The following is a 24,189-nucleotide window of genomic DNA, read 5'->3' as shown; positions in this document are numbered from 1 at the left end:
AGTTCTTGGGGCAGGGACTGCCTCTTCGTGCAGTGCTTAGAACAATGACCTCTATTGCTATTGTGATACAAATATTGTAATAATCTAAAAGTTCTGTTGATTTTAGCTATGCTAGAGTTTCTTCAGGAGGTTTGGTTGGAGTCCTATAACCAAACATAGAAGCATGGATACCAGCCATAGCAGCATTTTGTAGACAAGCATTTTGGATCCTCCATTTGAGTATCAGGTGCCACAGTGACGAACTAGACAAGCCTGTTGCTGGCCTTTCTAGTTGCCATTACGTCTGAAAAACAAGTTTTGGAGTTAGTTCCCATATCCATACAAGAACCACACTGCCTTTGTCAAGAGGAAAAGGTTTGTTGTATGGTTCCAGAAGCCTTTTTATTCAAGGAAAGATCCTCTTTCCACAGTTGCTGGGAAATAGCTATCCCATCATTTTGTTCTCATCCTTTGAAGGTTGTGACATAAATGGGCATTCCTGGAGCTCTAAAGATATAGCTCAAGCATATGGAGTTTGTACGCCAATTTTACCCTGTTCGTCTCATTCTGTCCAAAATACCTTATGGCTCAAGGTTGTTGCTGGCAAGGCGTAACAAATCCTGCACCAATTGGCATGCTAGGCATCAGTGAAACTATTAACAGACGTTCCTAGAGGCAGTGGAGGAAAAGTATATGGGCGTCATGAGGAAGATTTGCAAAGTAGGTTTCCATTCCTCTACAAAGTCATCCTTTGGTAGAAGATACTACTGCATTGATTCCCACATCAGTCCTTAATTTATAAAGTTCTTGCTTTCTATGGAGGGAACTCCCATTCCTGCCTATTATTCTACCATAATAATTAAACTCTTCTTATCCTTTCCTCCCGTACTTCTGGGATTCACTGCTTGCTACTTCCCATTAGTAATGAATGAGGAGAGAAACCTATGCAATGGATTGAGAAATTTCTAACATAATTTTCTTTCTGTTAGCAACTTCTCTTCTAATTCAAACCCTTCTTCTGGTCTAATAAATGACCAGAATATAAATGGAACATTTTCTCTAAAGGAAGACTTAGACATACATTATCTTAAGGTTAATACATTATATCTAATGGCTTAGTGCTAAAAATCTGTTGCTGGAGTGTTTCTTCTCTTGTGGAAGAACTCTTCTGGAGGCCTGAGCTGAAGGGTGGAGCATAGCCTTGTTGCCTCCTGCAACAACTTTGGACCACCTCTTAATTCCATAGGTGGAGGCATGGATTCATTAGTAAAGCTATGACTTAGTCATGTATATTTTTATTAAAAGTCATGGACCGGTCACAGGCAATAAAGAATTCATGCCAGTGACCTATCCATAACTCTTCTACCATAAATACTCCTGACTAGATCTTAGCGGCAGTGTGCCTGCTGCTTGGGGCAAGTGCACTGGGAGGCCTGATGCTGGAGGGGCGCCCTGGGGCCAGCAGCATCAGCTGCTGGGGGCTGCCGAGCAACAACTGCTCAGGCTGCTCCTGCGACCGCTGCTCAGGCAGTCTCCAGGGCTAGCCGCATCGGCTGCTGCTTGGATGGCTTAGGGGTCAGCCATGTTGGCGGCTGCAGAAGTCACGGAGGTTGTGGAAAGTCACTGAATCCATTACTTCATCGACCTCCGTGACAGATAAGGAGCCCTACCCATTAGTAATGAATTTGTTGAGAAGCTGCTAACAGAGAAAATGATCAGATAAAAAATTTCTCATTTGGCTTCACGTGCAACAAAAACATGAGTGCTTAGCACTCAGTCTTTCTTCCAGAATATGTCTCTGTTTAGTTAGGTCATCCACCTGAGAGGATATAGAGTAAAAATTGAAGGCCTAGCCCTTGAACAAATAAATGTTGCTTTTGTGGTGAATGTGTAAACTGTTGTGACCAATTCTGTTTCTTATGCTGATTCTTTCAGCTGTTTTTTTTGGATAATTTCTGATGTATAAACCAACCCCAACCCAAACAGCTGCCAGAGGGAAACAGACCTTTATAGCTGAAGAGCCTCAGACATAAATTGGTCTCTGGGGCCTCAATCTGGAGCTCAGCTTTGCGGACATGTCTATTCCTTTGGCTACGTCTTCACTACCCGCCGTATCAGCGGGTAGCAATCGATTGCTCAGGGATCGATATATCGCATCTCATAGACACGATATATTGATCCCCGAACACGCTTATATTGATTCCAGAACTCCACCAACCCCAATGGAGTTGCGGAGTCAACATGGGGAGCCACGGACATCGATCCCACACCATGAGGACGGTGAGTAATTCGATCTTAGATACTTCGACTTCAGCCGTTATTCACATAGCTGAAGTTGCATATCTGAGATCGATTTTCCCCCGTAGTGTAGACCAGCCCTTCATTGTTTTACAGCATTTAACTTTGCTGATAGTCCCAAGTTTTGTAGTGGATATTAGACTCCTGCTCTTCTGCCAGGCCTAAGGAAAATGTACTTGCTTTTGAGAGAACGACATTGTTGCTGGTGGGTTCTCTGGTTTTTTGGTTGGTTGGTTCTTTGTTTTTGAAATGCCCAAAATATTCTTTTCCTGGGGAATAATGGCATGACCATGAATGTGGGAAAACTAAAAATAAGAATTGAACTCCACCTTTTCAAATGTAAAGAAAATAAATAAAAATTATTTATCTTTAATTAAGGGTGTTTACTCCTCTGAATTAATTAGCTTTTTGTTTTGCAGTTCACTAGTAATTTTAATGCCAAAAAAAAAGAAATCGCTATGGCTACACTTTTGTTGGCACTGCATATGTAGCTACACACCTGGTGGGTTGTGTCCACAGTTGTCACAGCAGTATGCAGTGATGTGCCAAAGTGAAAGGCTCTGGCAGAGCTTTTCCTCACAGCCTTTTCCTACTGCTGAAGTCTTTCACTGTGGCAGGGAAAGGTAGTAGGACGCTATACTGCTAAAAATAGCAGTGTAGATCTGGGAGGCACTGCTTGGGCGTGTAGGGTACTCTGGGAGTACCACAGGTGCATAGGGCACTTATTTGCCTAAGCAGTGTCTCTCTGTCTACACTGCTATTTATATCTGCACTAGCTGTAGGGTGACTAGATAGCAAATAAGAAAAATTGGGATGGGGTGGGGGTAATAGGAGTCTTTATAAGAAAAAGACCACCGCAATAGGGACTGCCCCTATAAAATCGGGACATCTGATCACCCTAGCCAGCTGAGCGTGCAGTGTTTATGTTCTACATGCCACCATAAGAGTAGATGTAGGCTATATCTTTTCTGATGCCATGTCCTCTGTTAATAAAAAATCTCTTCATTCTTAATTTTATTGTTATGAAATATAAATCTCGCATCCAGAATATAGGTTACACCAGCTTTCTATTATTTCTAGCGAGAAACTGATATTTATTATCTAGCAAAGTACAGCTTAATAATCATAAGAGTTATATCTGTCTGGAATGCTAAATAGAGCACACACAACTAAAGTTGCTCCCCTACTTTTGGCTTTCCTTGTGACATACACCTCAAACCTCTAAACAGACATTCAGCTCATATAAAGCTATACATGCAGTTCTGAATGAACTTTACATCTAGTTTACATAAAACATGTAATGGGGAAGACCTCATGCATAGGTTTTCCTCTGTATCCAGTGAGGATGTGGAGAAGTACTGCTGCAAACAGATTCTGAAAAAGTGTCACACTTTGTTCTTAATGTATCATATTTATTGGATTAATGTTTTATAAGAGATGGCACATACACCCACATGACTCTTTTTTTAATATTATGCAAAATATATTTAACTTAAACTGTATGTAACAAATGCAATGAATCCTGACTCAGTTTCATAGCATAATACCTATAAAGTAATTAAGCGTAAGTGGAATTAAGTCCTTTTTATAATAAAGGGTATTTTGTCCAAAAATGGGACTGTTAGTGCTCTCTTAATATATCTTTTTTTTAGATAACATTTTGTTACTTGGTGATACTGAAAATTGATAACTTGGAAACCAGATCAGAACATTAAATACTATTTTAGCATATCAGCTACAAAAAAGTTCAATAAAATATATGAAATGAGGTTTATAACTTTAATGCAGGGGTCCCCAACGTGGTGCCTGTGGGTGAAATGGCACCTAAGTGTGCCTGTGTACTGGCTGGCGGATGAGCATCTGCTGAAATGCCGCCGACAAGCTGCGTCATCCAGAGGTGCCACCTCCGATTTTCAGCGGTATTTCGGTGGCGATGACTCTGGATGATGCTGCTTGTCGGCAGCATTTCAGCAGCGACGTCTATTGATGTTTCCACTTGCTGGCGGAATTTCGGCAGATGCTCGTCCACCGCCATGGTCCTCCGTGGCTCGTTGTCTGGCACTCACCAGACAAAAAAGGTTTGGGGACCACTGCTTTAATGTAATTGTACCAGGAAGAATAATAAGCTTTTTCCAGAATTTGACTAGGTAAACAAGCTATTCTTTATATTTTATGTAGATTCTTATAACTTCCTCATTTCTGTAGTTTCTGAGCTCTTCCATTAGTGCATTGTGACATGAGCAACATCTAACAGATGTGGTTCATACTTTAAATTCCCTTCTTCCCAGAAGGAAAATTGTATGTGTAATGTACTGTTTTGGTAGGTGTATACCTTGCTATGTGTTAGAAGGCAAGATCAAAGAAATGTGCCTTGCACTTAGGATTGCCAACTTTCTAATCGCACAAAACTGAACACCCTAGTCCTGCCCCTTCCCCAGGCCCCACCTCTGCCCCGAGGCCCTGCCACCCACTCACTACATTTTCCCCTCCCTCGGTGGCTCGCTTTATCCAACTCTCACTCACTTTCACTGGGCTGGGGCAGGTGGTTGGCAACCAGACACCTGGTCACCCTACTTGCATTTGGAGTGGAAGCTGGTGAGGTTTGTGGTGATCTTAAGTTTCTGTGGAAGTTCATTGCACAGTCTTGGGCTGGCTCCCGAGCAAACTCTTGTCTCCTGCACAGATGAGCTTTAACTTTATGCTAGAAAATTCTGTCATGGCTGAGGGGTAGAGTTGTTGACTATGGTCTTCATCTTGGATTCTTAGGCAATCTTTTAGATATCGTGGGTCTAGGTCATTGAGTTCCCTAAAGAGTAGAACAGAGATCTTGAGCTTGAATTAATATTTTATAGAAATCCAGTGTAGAAAATGGAAGAAGGGTTCAATATGCTTGCAGTAGCCTGTAATATTGAGAAGACATGCTGTAGCATTCTCTACTAGAAAGAGTTTGCCAAGGGCTGATGGCTTCATGCCCAGATGCATTGCATAGTGTTGCCCAGATAGAAGGTAACAAAGGTGTATATAATTGAGGCTGGGTCATCGTCTGCCACAATAATATAGGGTCTCCTTGCCCACCCCAGATAGTGGAAAGCTGCTCTCTGCTTCTGGATGCTACTACGTGAGAACTTATCATGAAAAATCTAGGAGCACTCCCAAACTACAAACTGAGTTGATCAATTGTTAGTATGTGTCTTCAACCAAAGGAGACTGTACTGTGGCTGAAAACTCCTCAAAGTGCTTTCCTTTGCTGTGCCCCACTCCCAAGCATTACCTCTATCTGGCATGGGATCAGCTTCAATCAGTTGTTTTTCAATCATAAATTGATTTTGTCTAAGCACTGGAACATGTTGCTAGTAGTGGTGTAATTGTATGTGATGGAGAAGTGGAGCTGTACATTATCTGCACGTTGCTGACACGAGTCCCTGTCAACTTACCAGTTTGCCTGATAGCTCGGGAGACAACTGATCTTTGTGGAGCTCTACAAGTGATGTGTCCAGTGGTGGAAGTGCCGTTTGACAGTACAATGCTTTGGGTGTGTCCCTGTGGAGAGAACTTAAACCATTTTAGTGCAGTTCCTTGAACCCATGCCACCTCTCCAAAAGTAGTATCTTATGGTCCACAGTGTCAAATACTGCAGAGAGGCCTATCTGGATGAGAATGGATGCCTACTCACCATCCATTAACAGCAGGATATCATCTATCAGTGCCACAAAATTGGTTTCTGTCCCATGTCCTAGCCTGGTTCAAGTTTGTGCCAGGTCAAGGATATTAGGTTAATTTAGGTGAGTTTATAGTTGGCCTTTGGCTATTGTTAGGGCCCTACGAAATTCATGGACTGTTTTGGTCAATTTCACAGTCATAGAATTTTAAAAATCATAAATGTCATGATTTCAGCTATTTAAATGCTAAATTTCACTGAGTTGTAATTGCACGGGTCCTGACCCAAAAAGGAGTTGTGGGTGGGGGTCACAATGTTATTGTAGGGGGGCATCTGGAGAGTGGTGGCTGCTGGCTGGGAGCCCAGCTTTGAAGGCAGAGCCATCGCCAGCACAGAAATAAGGATGGGATGGGATGGTAAGGTATTGCCACTCTTCTCTGCTGCTGCCTGCAGAGCTTGGCCCTCAGTCAGCAGCCACCACGCTCTGTCCACCCACCTCTGAAGCCAGCAGTGCAGACGTAAAGGGTGGCATAGTATGGTATTGCCACTCTTAGTTCTGCACTGCTGCTTGTGGGTGCTGCCTTCAGAGCTGGGCACCTGGCCAACAGCTGCAGCTCTCCAGCCACCCAGGTCTCAGGCAGCACAGAAGTAAGGGTGGCAATACCGCAACCCTGCTGCAACTCCCTTTTGGGTCAGGACCCCCAATTTGAGAAACCCTGGTTTCCCCCATGAAATCTCTATAATATAGGGCAAAAGCATATAAAGTCCAAATTTCACAGGGGCAGACCAAATTTCACGGTCCATGATGCATTTTTCACTTCCATGAATTTGGTAGTGCCCTAGCTATTGTCTCTGCTTTAACCTTCTCTGAGGTTTGATACTGATTAGTGTGGTTAACTAGAACTGATGCGTCCAGTGTGGGTTTCTTCAATGTTGATCTGACTGTTGCAAGTTTGAAGACGGAAGGGAAGATTCTTTGGTTATTTTAATAATGACTGGCACCACTTGCTCGCTCTCACCATAATTTTACATATCTGTTATTCCACTTTTTTTCTTTAACTTAATGTAAATGAATTTCTTGAAGAATCTGGACCCTATATCTATATCTTCAGTTCAATTGGACTCAGGTTAGTAGTGCCTGAAAATCAAATCATGTTTATTTAGATGCTTAAATATGGATTTAGGGACTTTGGGTTTGAAAATTTTCATCATTGTAGAAATTTAATAGGCACAGTTAAATAAAGGAAGCACTGTAATTGGAAACAATACCCATGAAGGTCACCATATGGGCTTGTCTCAAATATGTAGCTAACTTTTAAAATTCCATGGAATTGTAATACTGTATATGCTCCAAGTATAATATGTACTTTGTTTCATTGAGATTTGAAAAAGAGCTCTGTATATCTCTAAAGCTTGTCTCTTTCACCAGCAGAAGTTGGTCCAGTAAAAGATATTACCTCACCTCTTGTGTCTCTACATTGTTTGGTATTCCAAAATGCTGTCTAAAACATTTTGCTGTAGTGTCTCCTTCAGTCAGGCTTCTAATTTTACTCACTGTGGGACTGTTTTCACAATAAAGCTAGCAAGATATGTTACAACAGTCGGCATGCTATATCTTCAAATGCAGGAAGCTGCATCCTAGCAGCTTTTTCCTTTTTGTGAATAACTAATAAATATGACATTCTTGGAAATGGCAACAGGCTTAAGCAGCATAATTTTCAAGGCTAGTACACAGCAGTATCTTGTGTAGATGACATTTATTTCAGATTACTCTTTTTTCCCTCGTAGCTGTAAATTGTATTTTCTCATAACAAGTTAAGTATATGATGGGACTCTACATAATTGTTTTTGCCAAGTATTAATATGTATATTGTCCAGGGTAGATAAAAATCAATGATTTTAAAAAAAAATTAAAAAATTGGATTTGTTTTGCTTTAAATCCTTTTTTGATGTTTTTTGAGGAAAAAACCTATCTAAAGATCATTTTAATTAAGATACATTATAACTCAAAAATCTCTCATCATGGAATAGGGATTATATATTCATGTAATGTTTCAGAAAAGTTTTGTAAATGAGTTCCAACAGTTCATGGATTAGGGATCCAATCTTATGGGGTTCTAGGGGCTTTCTATCTACCCAATGGGACTTAGTGCACAGTCTCTAGAAGATACCATCAGAGACGCTTAGTTTTGCAGTTCTCAAACTGTGGATTTGTGTCTCCAGAGATAACGTGCTTGTTAACAGCAAAAATGTTTTAAAATAAAGACTATATTTAAATCAGTTTGTTAGGTGTGCAAGATCAGATTGACATTTTGTGAAACAATGTAGAAATGCTTTTTGCTGACAATTACTTGTACAATCTACCATCAATATATGACTGACAAAAAAAAATCTTTATCATAACCATACATCTTATTCATTGAAACCTGAAGTGGTCATTAGCTGTTTTGGGAAGAGGTGGAATTTGATTGTACTTATGAGAGCCTGTCTTCATGTACAATGTGCAGTGCCACTGTAGCAATTTAGTGAAGATGCTACTACAGTGATGATAGAGCTTTTCCTATTGTCATAGTTAATCCAGCTTCCTGAGTGGCGGTAGCATTGACATGGCGTTGTCTACACGGGGGGGTTAGGTCATATAACTATGTTGCACAGAGGTATGGATTTTTCACACCCTTGAGCAAAGTAGTTATGCCGATATAAGTCTGTAGTGTAGACCTGCCCTAAGCAAAATTCTGTTCAGTGTTTAGCTTAAGATCAGTGAAGGATTTGGTTCATGTTCTGCTCTTTTCCTTAAGTATAAAGAGGGATCCAAATATCACTAGCTCAGTTTTTAAATGAAATGTTGTTTGTATGTATACTCTGCAATCTCCAAGAATCAGAATTCAGCTACAGAATACATTTGGCAATATGTTCTTGGAAAAGAGCTCTGATTCTTTGATTTATAGTGTTTAAAGTACCTTGCCAAATAGTGTGTATGAATAAAAGTACTGAAAATAAAAACCAGTCTGTCTCCAATTATCTGTGCTATACTGTAACAAAAAATGTCAGTGGAATTGATACTACATTCATACGTCTGTGATCTAATTTAGAATCAATGTTAAATATACTGATCTATATCCATCCCGTTCAGTTATACCAGTAATGGAAGTGGAGCATTAAATCTAACTTCATTTTCTTTTAAAATGATTTTCTCCCGCTTTACAATTATTTCAACTGAGAGATTCACAGTGGGCACTTACAGACCATAGAAGAATAAGCTTAACATTTAAAATTTTACCTCAATCCAAGTAAATATGGGAAAGGTGCCAAATATGTCAATGTTAATATTGTATAAATGTCTCTGCTAATGGCCTTTGTAAGTAAATATAACGTTGTCCCCCTGAGTGAAGAGGCAAGGGAACTGTTAAATGCTGTGCAAAGGAGGACACTTTGGAAAAGGAAATACTGTATTTGTTAATGAGCAAGAGGCCTTGATCAAGTTGCAAATGTGAACGTACATATTTTTCTTGGAGAGGTGTAGGGATGTGTTAGTATGCACTTACACATATGTGTTTTTTAAAAATCAGATATTTATGCATGCGTGTCACTCACCTGCATTTGGAGGGTTATGCCTGAAAATGACTCTCATTTCACTTTCCAAAACACTCCACACCTGTGTAGAAAAAATAACAGGGCCAAGCCTCATCCCCAAAAGACCAAGTGTATTGAGATGGAGGAGAGGGAGGACCAGGAATGGGGAAGAGGAATATAGGGTAAGAAGAGAACAAAAAGAGGCCACAAAACCCAAACATTGTTATGAAGGAAGTGTGTTTTAGAAGGGAAAAAAATAAGTGGATGAAAAATTATAGGAAGAAAACCAGTCTCAGGGAAAACATGGATATTGGAAGAGAATCCCTCAAGATACAGAAGAAAAAGTCAAGCAAAAAATTAAGGGATTGCATTCTGAGTCTGATATAATGGTGCTTTGGCTGTTCCTAGTGGCAATAAAAATTTATCTGGAAATTATCCCACCTTTGGACAAAATAGAATTGACAATCTATCATCTAGCCCTGTTGGAATATGCAAATACAAAAAGTTAATGAGACTGTAAGCTAAAACAGTTCATGTTGCCACTCCCAACTTTAAAAATAAGTTTGGCCAAGAGTAGAATCAGGTTCAGTTTTATAGCAGTTTAACTCCACTGATTTCATTGGGGATGCTACTGATTTAGCCAGTCTCCATTGACATGGGTTCATTATTTTTTTTAAGACAATAGAGACGTATTGGGTAAGGTAATATCTTTTATTGGACTAACTTCTGTTGGTGAAAGAGACCAGCTACCCAGACTAAAGAAGAGCTCCATGTAGCTCGAAAGCTTATCTGTTTTATTGGACCAGTGTCTGTTGATGAAAGATATTACCTCACCTACCTTGTCTCTCTCATATCCTGGGACCAATACAGCTTCCACAACACTTTTATGAAGAGAGATCTTTTTGCAACATCAGGAATGTCAAGTCAGGATTTCCCTGGAGTTCTCCTTTCTCAGTCCTTAATCAATGGGATTGGATGGTGAATCTTTACAAAAGAACTTTTCAGACTGTATGACATTTGAGTTTTAAAAGGTTAAATAAAAGCTTGATTATCAGTAAGAAGCTGGAGGAAACTATTTTTGTATTTTTTAAAAAAACTTTGTAGCAATAAATTAAGATAAATATTCAGAACAACGTGCATCTGTTTTTTGTTACTGTAAGGTCAGATTGCGAACTGTTGTGCTTAAAACATGACTGATTTCATTTTTGTTTGTTAGAGACTGCCAAATGTGTATATTAAGTTGATAATGTGACTTGAATTTAATGGTTAGCTCAACAAAACAAAAACAATTTGTACATGAAATAAAAATAAGGTTTTATAGACTTCTAAGAGACAGTTTGTTTCATATTAGTTTTGTTATGTAGCTCTAAATTAGATCAATATTTTACACTTTTTACATAACAAAAGTTTGGAACTCGCTGCAAGGAACTGAAGATCTTTTGGAATATTGGATTTTAATGAAAAGTACTGAATTACATAGATAATTGATTTTTAAAGTCATCAGGAAACATTATAATCTAGCCTGATCTTTTGCATAACACAGGCTATTGAACCTCACCCAGTAATTTTTTCATCAGAACCATAACTTCTGTTTGAGTTCATAGAATTGGAAGGGACCTCAAGAGATCATCTAGTCCAACCCCGTGCTCAAAGCAGGACCAATCCCCAAATAGCCCCCTCAAGGATTGAACTCACAACCCTGGGTTTAGCAAGCCAATGCTCAAACCACTGAGCTATCCCTCCCCGTTGGATCATAGCTTTTTAGAAAGACATCAGATCTAGATTTAAGGGCTTCAGGTAACGGAGAATTCACAACATCCCTATGTAAGTTGTTCTAAGGGTAATTTCCCTTAGCGTTAAAAACTGTACGTTATTTCTTACTTGAATTTGCGTAGCTTCAAGTTCCAAACATTAGACCGTGTTATACCTTTTCCTCTTCAATTAAGAAGACATTTACTATCAGAAATCTCTCTCCAATGACCTCTTAACTTCTCTGGATAAAGGAATAGATTGAACTTTTTTAAAGTCTGTCACTATAAAGCATTTAGAGAGACAGGGTGAGTGAGGTAATATTTTTATTGGACCAACTTTGTGTGTCTAATAGTCTGGGACTGACATGGCTACAAAAACAATGCATATAAGGCATTTGTCATTTATAGTTTTGATAATGGTTTAAGTGTGGTACATACATAATGACTAATATCAAAATCAAATATTTCACGATTTCAGAATTAAATGTTAATTAAACTTGCAAAATAGTGGATGTAAATATTTTTATTATGGATCTGTAGTTTGTTTTAAGTTCACAGTAACTGAGATCATATAGGTTGGTAATAGAGGAGGACATGCATATTTTTTTCCCCCACCAATAAGGGAAAACAAGATGCAGAGAGATTTTCAACTAATAAATTATATATAAAAAACAAACAAACCGAAACAAAAATACTAGTGTGTTTAGGCTGGCAGATAGCCTTCTTGGAATTCAAGTGTCATAAAAACTTAGGGATTTATTTGGGAGGGCCTTCTGCTTGTTTATTTTTCTGTTAATAGAGCCTGATCACTAACAGAAAAGGGTGTCTGTCTGTCTGTGTGTGTCTGTCTCTCTCTCTCTCTCCTCTCTCTCAACAAGTGGGGTCATATTGTAATGTCAACAGACCATCAGCAGCAGGCGGGATTCAACCTGGCACCTCTGAAACCTGGTGTATGAGCCTCTACTGCAGGGTTGGGCAAACTACGGCCCAAGGGCTGCATCTGGCCCGTCAGATGTTTTCATCTGGCCCTCAAGGTTCTGCTGGGGAGCGGGGTTGAAGGCTTGCTCTGCATAGCTCCCAGAAGCAGTGGTACGTCCCTTCTCAGGCTCCTATGTGTAGAGGCTGACGGGCTCCGCACGCCACCCTCTCCCCAAGCGCCTCTCCTGCAGCTCCCATTGGCCAGCCAGTGGGGCCAATGGGAGCTCCAGGGGCAGCACCTGTGGATGGGGCAGCGCGCAGAGCTGCCTGGCTGTGCCTCCATGTAGGAGCCAGAAGGGGGACATGCTGCTGCTGCTGCTGCTTCCGGAAGCTGCTTGAGGTAAGTGCTGCCTGAAGCCTGCTCCCCAACCCCCTCCTGCTCCCCAACCCCTTGCCCCAGTCCTGATGCCTCTCCCACCCTCTGAATCCCTCAGTCCCACCCTCCTGCACCCCAGAGCCTGCATCCCTCACTGGAATCCTCACCCCTCCCCCAATTTCACAAGCATTCATGGCCCACCATACAATTTCTATACTCAGATGTGGCCCTTGGGCCAAAAAGTTTGCCCATACCCAGCTCTTCTGCATGAGCTAAAAGCCACATGCTTCTTAGCCAAGGCTGTGGCAGATTCATCAATCTTTAGCTGGCCTAGGTGCCACTAGTGGGGGACAAAGTGCCACACTATGCAGACAGGGGTTATGGTATGATACATCTGACCTCTACCTTCTGAGAGCATGACAGAAACAGGATCTTATCCAAACCCAAGATTCTCTAAGTGCACTATTGCCATGCCAATGGCTGGTCTGCTTTTAAATTAAAGAATTTTGAAACTTAAAATCAACATAGATTTGTAAACTGTAGAAGGCAAAGATGAGAGAGAACTGGCACTGCTTCCCACCTAAGCCAGCCAGTTGCCTCTGCTATGGTAACATAACAAACATCAACTTTTTCTGCCCAAAGAGCTGTATAAAACAGTTGCCAATTTTTGGGGGGGCTTGGTGAGCATTTTATGGGTTTGAACATGAACCAAGTGGGTTTTTTTGCATTGGAGTTTTGTCAAAACTGAAGTTTGCCCAAATCTTAGTTCTAGTTTTCATGAAAGATTGTGAACCTCTTGCAGTACGAAGTGCAAGCCAGAATTTGAATGACCTTAGAAGAGAATGGTAAGCTGATTTTCATTTGAAATACTTAAAAAAAAAAAAAAAAAAAAAAAAAAGTCAGTATGAGCCAGCAATGTTGCCTGCCTCAAACTAAGATATTCAAACATTATCTTGTTGCAGATATCCTGAATTATTTGTATCAGAAAGTAAGATGAAAACATTTTATAAGAAAAGAATTAAACCAGCATAACAAAAAAGGTGGTGTGAGATGGTCTCCTTGCAACCTGCTTACCCAGTTCTAACATACATTCTTGTTACATCTAGGTACCCTAATCTCAGGAAGCCCTACAAAGGCTTGGTTGGGAATATTGCAGTAAAATATAATCTAAGCAAATGCTGAGGGCATACACTGAGACTTAATTTGGAAACAATCCTGGATTATAATTAGGGTGACCAGATGTTTCATTTTAAAAAGGACAGTCCTGTATTAAGCCCTCCTGCAGGTGTCCCACATTTTTCTTAAAAACAGGCAAATTGTCCCATATTTTTTGTCTTCCTCCTCCCTCCCCCCCATCAGTACTGGCTTGTACTGCTGCTGGCCGGATCCCTGCTCAGCAGCTGCCCGCCCACCCACCCACCAGCTGTGAGTGTGGGGGTTCCAGTGGCCGACGATGGGGATAGGTGTGCACGGCTGGTGGCAGGGCAAAGCTGTAGTATGTGGGGGTGGCCACTCCCCCTGCTGTTTCCTCAGCAGTCTCTGCAGCACACTAGCTCTCGGCCAGCAGGTCCCTGTCCCCAACCCCATTTCTGGTTGGCACTGGCTGCACTCTGTGAGCTGCAGTGACTGCTGAGTGCGGGCAGGCTCCAGGCAGCATCCAGCTACATGTCGCCCCTGCTGCCCACCCATCGACCCTTTACATGCTCTCTCTCTCAATGTCCTTTCCCTGCTTTGCCCCTTCACCCCCCAAACCCCGCTGCTCCTCTATACCCCCCTAGGTGTAATGCTATGCAGCGACCCAGCCCCTGGTCAGAGTGCTCAGCTCACCAACAGCCTGGCTGCCAGGCTCCTTCCTTCCCTCACTGCCTCTGGCTGGGCTGGTACCCTGGGAAAACCCAAGACCCTCCAGCCCAGGGTGCTGGCCAGGAGGAGCCAAACCCTGCATGTGCCAAAGCCCCATGCAGTGCTGGCATAGGGAAGCCTCTCTGCCCGTCAGCTAAGCTCTGGAATGGAGTGGGGGGGGGGGGGGTGATTTCCAGCCTGTTCATGCCCCAACCCTGCAGGCTCCACAGCAGCCCCCTGGGCATAGCACCCTCTTCACCTGCCCCCCCTCCCCTGGGTCCTGCCCCCAGGGAGCATGGGACTGCTCCATCTCCTAGGACCTTTTCCTGCTGAGCCATTTCTCTGGCTGGGTTCACTGAAGCCCCTGCAGCCAGGTTCTCTGGGCCCTGGCGCACAATGCATCCGCAGGGCTTAATCTCTTCCTGCCCGCGCTGTAGCCGGGGGACTGGAGGCAGCTGAGTTATGTCGGTGGCCAGTAGCAGTCTGGAGGTGCTAGCTACCTTTCAACACTGTGCAGAAAGACACGAGCCAGGTCATCCGTTCCCTTCTGCACAGCGCCAAAAGGCTGCTGCTGGCCACACTCTGTTGTGAACCCTGGCAGAAATCTGGGGAGGGGGCATGTGACCCCGCATCCCTTCCCCCACATGTTGCCTCGGGATAGGGTGACCAGATCACCAGACTAAAATATCGGGACACATTGGGGTGCCATCAGCCTCGCCCACAGTCCACCCCCGCTCCTTCAGGCTCCTCCTCCACTCTGCCCAGGTCCCGCCCCCTCCCTGCTCACACCCCCATACACACCCTTCCTCATCCCTTGGCCTGCCGCTGGCTTGCTGCGTCCCTCCTCAGTCCCCAGCCCACTTGCTCACCAGCTCACCTCTTCACCCCCTCGCCCGCCACTTGCCCCTACGGCACCAACTTCTCCTCTGCCGGGTGGGTGCTTGTCCACTCACCGCCTCATCCCACCCCTCCATTGCCCTCACCCTGCCCCTTCCCTGCCTCCGCTCCTGAGCGTGCTGCATCCCCACTCCTCCCCCTTCCCTCCTGGAAAGCGTTAAGTGCTGCCAAACAGCTGTTAGGCAGCAGGAAGTGCTGTGAGGGGGAAGAGTGGGGTTGCAGCACGCTGAGGGGGAGGAGGCGGCGAAGAGGGTGGAGCTTGGCTGCAATTTTTCCCAATGGGTGCTCCAGGCCGGAGCACCCACGGGGTCAGCACCTTCCTCCCGCTCGCCTCCTTACCTGAATATCAGGGAAAAAAGGCATCGCGATCGTACATTGATCGGGATGCGGGACAAAGGTTAAATATCAGGACAGTCCTGATTTTATCAGGACATCTGATCACCCTACCTTGAGAAGATGAGGCGCCAGGTACCATGAGACGCGAGTCTGTCCTGGGGGCCCAGCCAGGCATGGAGTGTGAAGAGCGCTGGACAGGGAGGGTCAGTTTGATCAGTCTCTTCCCCCCGCCCCATATGTGAGAGAGGTGTATGGGAGTGTGTGTGTCACCTCTCCCTGTGTGAACCCTAAAGCCTTAAAGATAAGAAGATAAAATAATCTAACTATGCTGTATTCTTTTTGACAGTACACTGGTGTTTAATTTGAACATTTGTACTGCATAGTTTTGATTGCTTGCTGTTGAGCCGCTTGAATACAAGTAATTTGTACCAGGTGTCCCGTATACAGCACAGGAAAATATGGTCACCCTAACTATAATGGGTTATAACATCGTGGAAGAAGCTACCTATAACAGTTACATATAACAGTATCAGACTGTGATTCAACCAAGAACTGATATATATGCTTGATTTAGGCACCTCAGTAAACTCATAAGTTTATGGAACTACTGTGGTACTTAAAGTCAACCATGTACTTCAATCCTTTATTAAATCTGGATCTTAATGAACTTAAATTTAGGAAGGATATATTTTCTAGTAATCAGCAATATTTCTGTATATATAATATCTTCTAAAAGATGATGGGCTGAGTGGATCCATGGTTCTCTATCTGTATTTTTCAGTTTCCTGCTGACATTTGGCCTGAAGGAATTGAAAGGACAAGCAAAAAAATATACTTTATTTGTAGGTTTGGCTGAAGTAAGGCATTCTACTTCTAGAATTATCTGCAGACAGAAATGCAGAAAGAGTGTTTCATATTTTTCTTTTGTAGTTTCCAATGTGGTGTGAACTGTTTATGTATTCATATTAGCATTTTGTTACAGCAAAAAAGGCTAACAAAGTACAGTGTGTGTATTTAAAGGAAAAAGACTTGGAAAAGATTTAAAAACATTCTTTGATACTGTAATATTTTTATTAACTTGCCTTTGTTCTTTTTTTATGACATTACTCAAATGTCACATATCAAAATATAAATTAAATTCTTGGCAATCTGTTTTTCAGAGGGTACTGAGAAATGTACTTCTGTTTAGAGGTTGAACATGATAATTACAGTATACAGTGCAGACTCATCCCAATCCTTTTAGTGGAATGTTTATTGTTATGGTGTCTTTTTAGTATGAGCCACCATTATTCCATGTGCTTGGATTTTAATAATGCTCATTAAATTTAATTAATAAGAACATTCTTTCATGAAATCAGATACCTTTTGCACTAGCTTATGGTTCTTGTATTTTTTTCACATTAGCACATATATATATATAATGTATGTATATGTATATGTATAGCTAATTCACACTACAATAAGGCATAAGAATATTTGAATTTAGGGCATATGTACATGTGAGAGAGAAGCCTTTCCCGTATGCATAGTAAAATCATCTCTGTGAACTCCAGAAGACCTTCTTCCACTGCCATAGCACTGCGCACACAAGTGCTTATGTTGGCATAACTTGTGTTGCTCAAGGGGGTGGGTTTTTTCACACCGCTGAGTGACATAAGTTATGCCAACATAGGCTGTAGTGTAGACATAGTCTGAATATGCAGTGAACACAGTTTGCAGACACTGAATAGTGGTAATATATTGTATTGCAAATTCAAGCCATGACAATGGACAGTTGGAGCTGAAACAATACTTAAAATTAAAGTTTATATTATTAGTAGGTGTGAGGTTTTCTATTTTGTGAGGTACATAGTTAAAGAGCCCTATTTTATATTTACTTGAACAGTACAAACTTTGACCTATCCTAAAACACTTTCCTACCATTGAGAGTACTTGCAGTAGTAATTTAAGCATGTATATTTTTTCAGGATTGAGGCCTAAGTGGAGATCTAGAAACATATATTGGATTCTCTGTACCTATGGAAAATAATTTAAATACAATTAAATCTGTATTAAAATTAAAGTTTTTAGCTAAATGTGAAATATTTTGTTAGCTGAAATATGGATTAAATTAAAACTATTGCTTGTATAGATACAAGATTTCTTGTGTCGTTTTTAATTTGTTGGATTTCTTGTGTAGATTATGAGATTTTTGAGTTTATACCAGTGTACAAGTTGTAAAAGATATAAAGCTGACAAGACAGGTTATGTGGACTATCAAAGTACAAACATTTGTGATTAGTTAGCCTCATAACCGTATTCTCTAAAGCAGTGGTTCTCGAAACCAGTCCGCTGCTTGTTCAGGAAAAGCCCTGGCGGGCCGGGTGGTTTGTTTACCTGCTGCGTCCGCAGTTCAGCCAATTGTGGCTCCCACTGGCCGCAGTTCGCCACTCCAGGCCTACGGGGGCTGCGAGCAGCGGTCAGCCAGCACATCCCTTGGCCACTGTTCTCCAGCTGCCCAGCTCTGAAGGTAGTGCTGGCCACAACCCTTCCCACATAACCTTGCAACTCCCTGCTCTGTAACCCCTTTTGAGTCCGGACCCGTACAATTATACACAGTGAAATTTCAGATTTAAATAGCTGAAATCATGACATTTACTATTTTTAAAATCCTATGACTGTGAATTGACCAAAATGGACTGTGAATTTGATAGGGCCCTAGTTATGTGCATGCAACATGTGGCCCGGAGCCAGAGCTTTCGAAAGTAGTACTGTTCGGCAGTCCATGCATGTGCCCTGCACCATCTCATGGTTTCACCTCAGGCAATAAAGGACGCAGTGGCCACTGGCATCTCCAGTTCCTTCTCATGGGCTGCAAGGTCCAAGTCGGAGCCGCTACTGTCCTCTTGTCTGGGTGTGATGCACTTTCCAAAATGTTAGAAGAAAAAAACTGTGTTACTGTTCTTAGTTAAGATTATTTGTTTTGTTCTACATTTTCTAGTTTAAATTGTGTCCGTTAAAAAAAAAAATGATTAGGACCTTGGGCTGCTGCTTTGTGGTGTTTCCCACCAAACCAGTTTTTCCTCTTCCCCACACCTAGTACCCGGACCTGGGTACTAGATTATGCCAAAGATGCAAGGTTCAAAATCTGTGCTTCCTGTTCCCTGTTTGTTTTTCCATCAGCGATGAGCACCAGTTCGTTTCTACTGCTTGGGGGAATCCAACCAATCGTGTCCAAGTGCAGTAACTGCCTCTCCTTCCTTCCTGTAGGTCGAGAAGACCAGGCTCACTTCTTCAAGAAGTAACCCAGTTTCAGATTCTGACTAGGGAACACCGCCTCCCTCCCACCTGTACATCTGCCTGAGCAAGCAGAGACCGCTCCCCTACTGTGGAGCCTTCATTGAGTTCTGCCAGTAACCAGTGCTAAGGACCCACACAACCAGGCCTAGCCACAGGCTAAGGAAGCATGCTCAAAAGTGTGCAGTAAGTCTTTCTCCAAGTCTAAGACTTGGCACCATCCTTAAGTTCTGGACATGGAGGAATCACCCATTCCAAGACTCATGAGAGTGACAAAAGACAACACCGATCACCTGATCCATCGCTACTGATCACAGATCCTGGTTACTCTGCCTACTTCAGCTCGCTGGCATCTTTTGAATCATCTGTCACCAGACAGATGTCGTTACTGATACTGGTCCCTCCAGTGGAATGGATACCATTGACCCCTAGAAGACTTGGATGCATTCTGGGTCCCCCCGAGCTGTTTGCGTTAGAATGGCATGAGCCCTGATCCCAGTCACCCCGCTTGCAGGGCTCCTTCCCCCGCTATGTTCCTGCCACTTCCTCTTCTGTCAGTCTGCACTGCCATTTGTGGAGGTCTTTGACTCTCTGATTTGGATGATATGGATGTCTGACATGGTCCACTGCTCCCTTTCCAGAAGCACGATTACTGCAAGGTTCCAACAGCAGTTCCCCCACATGTCTTACTTGCAGAGCTAGTATGTGGCAACCATGGCACAGGCTACACATCAGCAGGGTCAACTGGGTTGGCCATATGTTGAACTCATGGCCCCAGTATTCACCCTCTGAACGGTTTGGGGGACTCCTCTGCGTTGCCACCACAATCCTCATTAGGTAGAGACTTCCAAATAGCGTTGGATGAATGCACCAATCAGCCTAGCTCCAAAGGTACCAATGGATCCGGAGAGGTATCCTTGTCTCTAGATGTGGCCATCTCATCAGCCTCCTTGTCTCGGACACTATCGCCATTTCCAGGAACTGCTGCAGAGAAGAGCCAATGCTCTCGAGATCCCATAAGTAGTAGTACAGGACAGTCAACACACCTACTTGACATCTTGCACACATCAGTACTGGGGAGTGTTGCCCTGCCAATCAACAACACCATTCCTACAACTGGCACACACTGTATGGCACACCCCAGCCACATGAACATGCACTCCAAAAGGTCGAAATGAGGTGCTATGTCCTCCCACAATGGGTCATAGTTTCTATTCTCTCACCTTCCACCCAACTCACTGGTCATCCAAGCAACACTACCTCTGCCTCACTCCCTCTGACACAGAGGACAAGAGACTAGGCAGAAAGGTCGTCTCCTTGGCAGGACTCCAATTCCATATCTCCAGCTACATAGCCCTGGTGGCCAAGTATGACTTTATCAGCTATGAGCGAATGGTCAGTTTGCCGACAAACTACTTTGCAAGATCAGAACCGATTCCAGGCATTTTTCCAGGAAGGCAAGTTACTCACCAGATTGGTGCTACAGGCCGCAGTGGACTCACCAGACATAGCATTGTGTGTGCTGGCAACAGGGATCATCAAGTGGAGGGAATTCAGGCTATACCTCTCAAACTTCCCTAGGGAGGTTCAGAACACTAGAGAAGATTTCCCAGTCGATGAATCATGCCTCTTCAACAGAAGATGGATGATTCCTTATACTCACTGAAGGACTTTACAGCCACATTAAGAATTTTGGGCATCTACCCATTAGCACCTAAGAGAAAGTTGTACCACCCGCTCCAATCACAGTGCTACAGGGCCCCACAACTATACCACCAATGTACTTATGAACCTCCTCAAAAACGCCATAAGGCCTACAGAAACCATCCGCTTACACTGATAGCCTAGCCATCCACATAACACACTCAGTCATCATGTAAACATTATTTCTGGATGTCATTAGAGACCCATCAGCCATGCCATACACCAATGTCCCCATTTGCTTACTCCCTTTGCAGGCCACCTCAAACTTTCCCTCACTAGAAAAATACATGTAGTTTATGGTTCTTGATATGCAAGATGCCTGCTTTTAAACTGATGTATATCCTGAGGTTGAATGTGGGACCTTGACATTTTCAGTATAGGTTTCTCCCATTCAGACTTATTACTGCCCTGTGAGTATTCACAAGTTCTCTGTGGTGGCAGTTCAGCTCTGATGTCAGAGAGCCCTATTTAGATGACTGGCTGATAGCAGCATGGTCCAAAGGAGAGGTCTGGGAATCAACGTTTCAGCTGCTTCTACTCCTTTCCTCCCGGGGAGTCAATGTCAAAAAATTAACTTTACGCCCTGCACAGTCTCTGGAGTTCATAGGAGCTCACATAGATGCTACATCCACTCAGGCTTATCTGCCTAAAATCTGTCCCATGGCAATGTGAGAACTAATCACTTCAGTGAAGTCCTTCAATTTCAGCCAAGACCTGCCTTTCCCTATTGGGGCACATGGCGGCCTACACATACATCACGTCCTTAGCTCAAATGAATCTGCGTTGTCTACAACTATAGCTACAAAGAGTCTACTCCCACTTGTACCAACCTATGCACACCCGGATCAGCATCCCAGCAAAAGTCATCTCTCCACTACAATGGTGAATAGACCCATTACAAGTCTGCTCTGGGATGACCTTCCTACCATCCTCATCCATCGTGCTGTTTATAGTGGATGCATCTCTCACAGGCACAAAGCACTTGGACCTCACGGGAGACCAGGATGCACATAAACATATTGGATCTCTGGGCAGTCTGCAGAGCTTGCCTCACATTCCTGCCAACCATTCATGGTCAGCATGTCGTCTTCATGCCAGACAACACCACCACAATCTCCTACATAAACAAACAAGCGGGCACAAGATCCTGAGCTCTGTGTGCAGAAGCAATATGCCTATGGAATGGTGCATTGCATATCATATCATTTTTGACAGCAGCTTACTTACCAGGCACCTAGAACATGATTGCTAATGCTCATAGCAGAAACTTTGCAGTGGACGATGAATGTGGATTGAACAACATGGCAATCAGACATCTTTGGTTGATGGGGGACCCCAAAAATGGATCTTTTCGCATCCCACACCAACACTAAATGCACCCAGTATTGCTCAAGAGGAGGAATTAGGGCTCACTTGCAGGACTATGCCCGATAGATTGTTTGTTTGTTTGGTCCAGATGAACTGCACTCTCCCCCCACCGCCATCTCTCCTACCGCCAGGGGTTTATAAAATCAGGTGAGAGAAAGCAACAAGCATCCTGATCACTCCCTTCTGGCCTTGACAATTCTGGCTTCCACTTCTCTGAATACCGACCGAAGCACCCTCCGGTCATGCTTCAGATGTTCCAAAGCTGCTAATTCAACATAACGGCAGACTCGGACACCCCAACCCATACATGCTTCAACTGATGGCTTGGTTTTGGATGGACACTGTAGCATAGCGAGAACTCACCAGCACGGTGCCTCCTGCTTGTTGTCCTAGGAATTAGCTCATTTCCAGCTTCTAGCTCCCTCTCCTGGCTGGTGACTCACCTGCCTCAGGCCCCCATGTCCCTCTCAGACCCGGTGACCCTTTCCCTGGATTCTGCCCCAGCAGCACCCCCTCTCTCTGGATCTCCCCTCCCAGGGGAACCCCCAGCCCTCTAAGCCCCCTCACCTCAGTGGCTACTGCCACTCATTGTCTAGCCTGTGTCCACTGGGGAAGACTTCAGTATAATGGCCACTCATCATTGGCAAGGGGGGTTTGGATCTGTTTCCTTTCCCTGCAGCCCAGTACGTCTCTAGGCCTTCCTATCAGGCTGTGGCTGGGAGTTCACCAGGCTGATCTCCCCAGCTCAGCTTGCCCCTTCCCAAGCTCTGCTCTGTCCATGTACCCTTTTGCTTCTTCAGGCAACTAGGTCCATCCTCTCAAAAGCTAGAGAGAGAGACTGACCCAGCTCCTCCATGAGCCACTATAACAGGACCAGATATGGCCTGATTGGGCATGGCCCCAGCTGTGGCTGCTTCTTCAATCAGCCTAGCCTTTTCTCTAGGAGCAGGTAACTGTCCTGCTACAACACCTCCACTAGTGCAAGAGTGCTCCCTAGCAGTGTGAGGTATCCTTTCAAACACGCTCAATATCGAGCCAAATAAACACAATTCACTTCTTGGGCAGCGCAGCAGGGCCTTCCCTGAAGCTGTGGGCATTCTACTCCCCCTGGAATATTTCCACTATCTAAGAATTCCGGACTGCCCTCAGTTCCTTTAAGGGCATGACAGCTGCCATTAGCACCATCCACCCTCCAGGGGATGGGCATTTCATTTTTTTAACCTCCTTAACTCTACCACTCTGGAAGGGCCTTCTATTGAAATACCCACCCAGTCAACCTGTTAGCTCCTCAGTGGGTCTTCACCTAGTCCTCACCTCATTGACAACCACCTCCTTTGAACCTATGGCCTCCTGCTCTCTCTCATATTCCCATGAAAGTCTCTTTCCTCATCACATTACACCAGCTAGAGGGTTGGCAAACTGGAGCCATGATGGCTAACCTCCCTTCCACCAGTTTCATAAGGATAAGGTCTCTTCATCCCAAGTCCTACCCAAAGTGGTTTCCCATTCCACCTCTATCAACCCATACACTTATCTACCTGAACAGACAGTCTTTCCAGAAATCTCCCAACTATTTGTAGCCCTAGCAGAAAATTAAAGACCAAGCCAATTTCCACCCAGAGAATCTCTAAGGCTCAGGGTGCATTTTGCACTGCCACCAATTATCAGGATATCCCTACCAGACAGGATTCGGACCCCTTCCATGAAAGCGCAAACATCAACCACAGCTGCACTCCAAAATGTGTCCCTTGCAGATGTATGCAAGGTGGCAACGTGGAGTTTGGTACATGCCTTTTCTGCGTTCTATGCTCTGGCGCATGATTCTGTGACGGATGTTTTGTTTGTTCTACAGTCCGATCACTCTCTTCACACCCTCCTGCTACACAGGTACTGCTTGTTAATCAACCACAGTGGCATACAATAGGGACCGGACCATCACTCAAAGAAGAAAATGAGGCAGTTGCTTACCTGTAACTGGAGGTTCTTTGAGATGTGTGGTCCCTATCTGTATTCCAAACCCCCCACCCTCCTTCCCCTCTGCTGCAGATCTGATAGGTCTGTGGTGGAGAAGGAACTGGAGACGTTGGTGGCCCTCTGGTGAAACAACAAGGTGATGCAGGGCATGTGCGTGGACTTATTAGGAAACTTATTTTTGTTGATTTAAAACCCGAGGCCAGGGCCGGCTCCAGATTTTTGCCACCCCAAGCAGCAAA

General features: G+C 43.7%; 1 protein-coding gene across 2 annotated transcripts in view; it reads left to right on the top strand.

Annotated features, from left to right (window-relative positions):
• Positions 1 to 24,189, top strand: part of ME1 (malic enzyme 1) — a 353,342-nt gene that overhangs the window by 10,393 nt on the left and 318,760 nt on the right. The window contains exon 1 of one of the 2 annotated variants that reach the window (XM_030555826.1): positions 13,338 to 13,398. The exons of the other annotated variant lie outside the window; for it this stretch is intronic. Coding sequence (XP_030411686.1) covers positions 13,396 to 13,398 — 3 coding nt within the window. The 5' untranslated portion in view covers positions 13,338 to 13,395. Of the gene's footprint in view, positions 1 to 13,337; positions 13,399 to 24,189 lie in introns of those variants that run through there. 2 annotated transcript variants of the gene reach the window in all.

Source organism: Gopherus evgoodei, chromosome 3 (assembly GCF_007399415.2).
Source record: "Gopherus evgoodei ecotype Sinaloan lineage chromosome 3, rGopEvg1_v1.p, whole genome shotgun sequence".
NCBI classification, from domain to species: Eukaryota; Metazoa; Chordata; order Testudines; family Testudinidae; genus Gopherus; species Gopherus evgoodei.
Note: the sequence above shows the minus strand (reverse complement) of the source record. Positions and strands in the feature narration are given on the sequence as shown.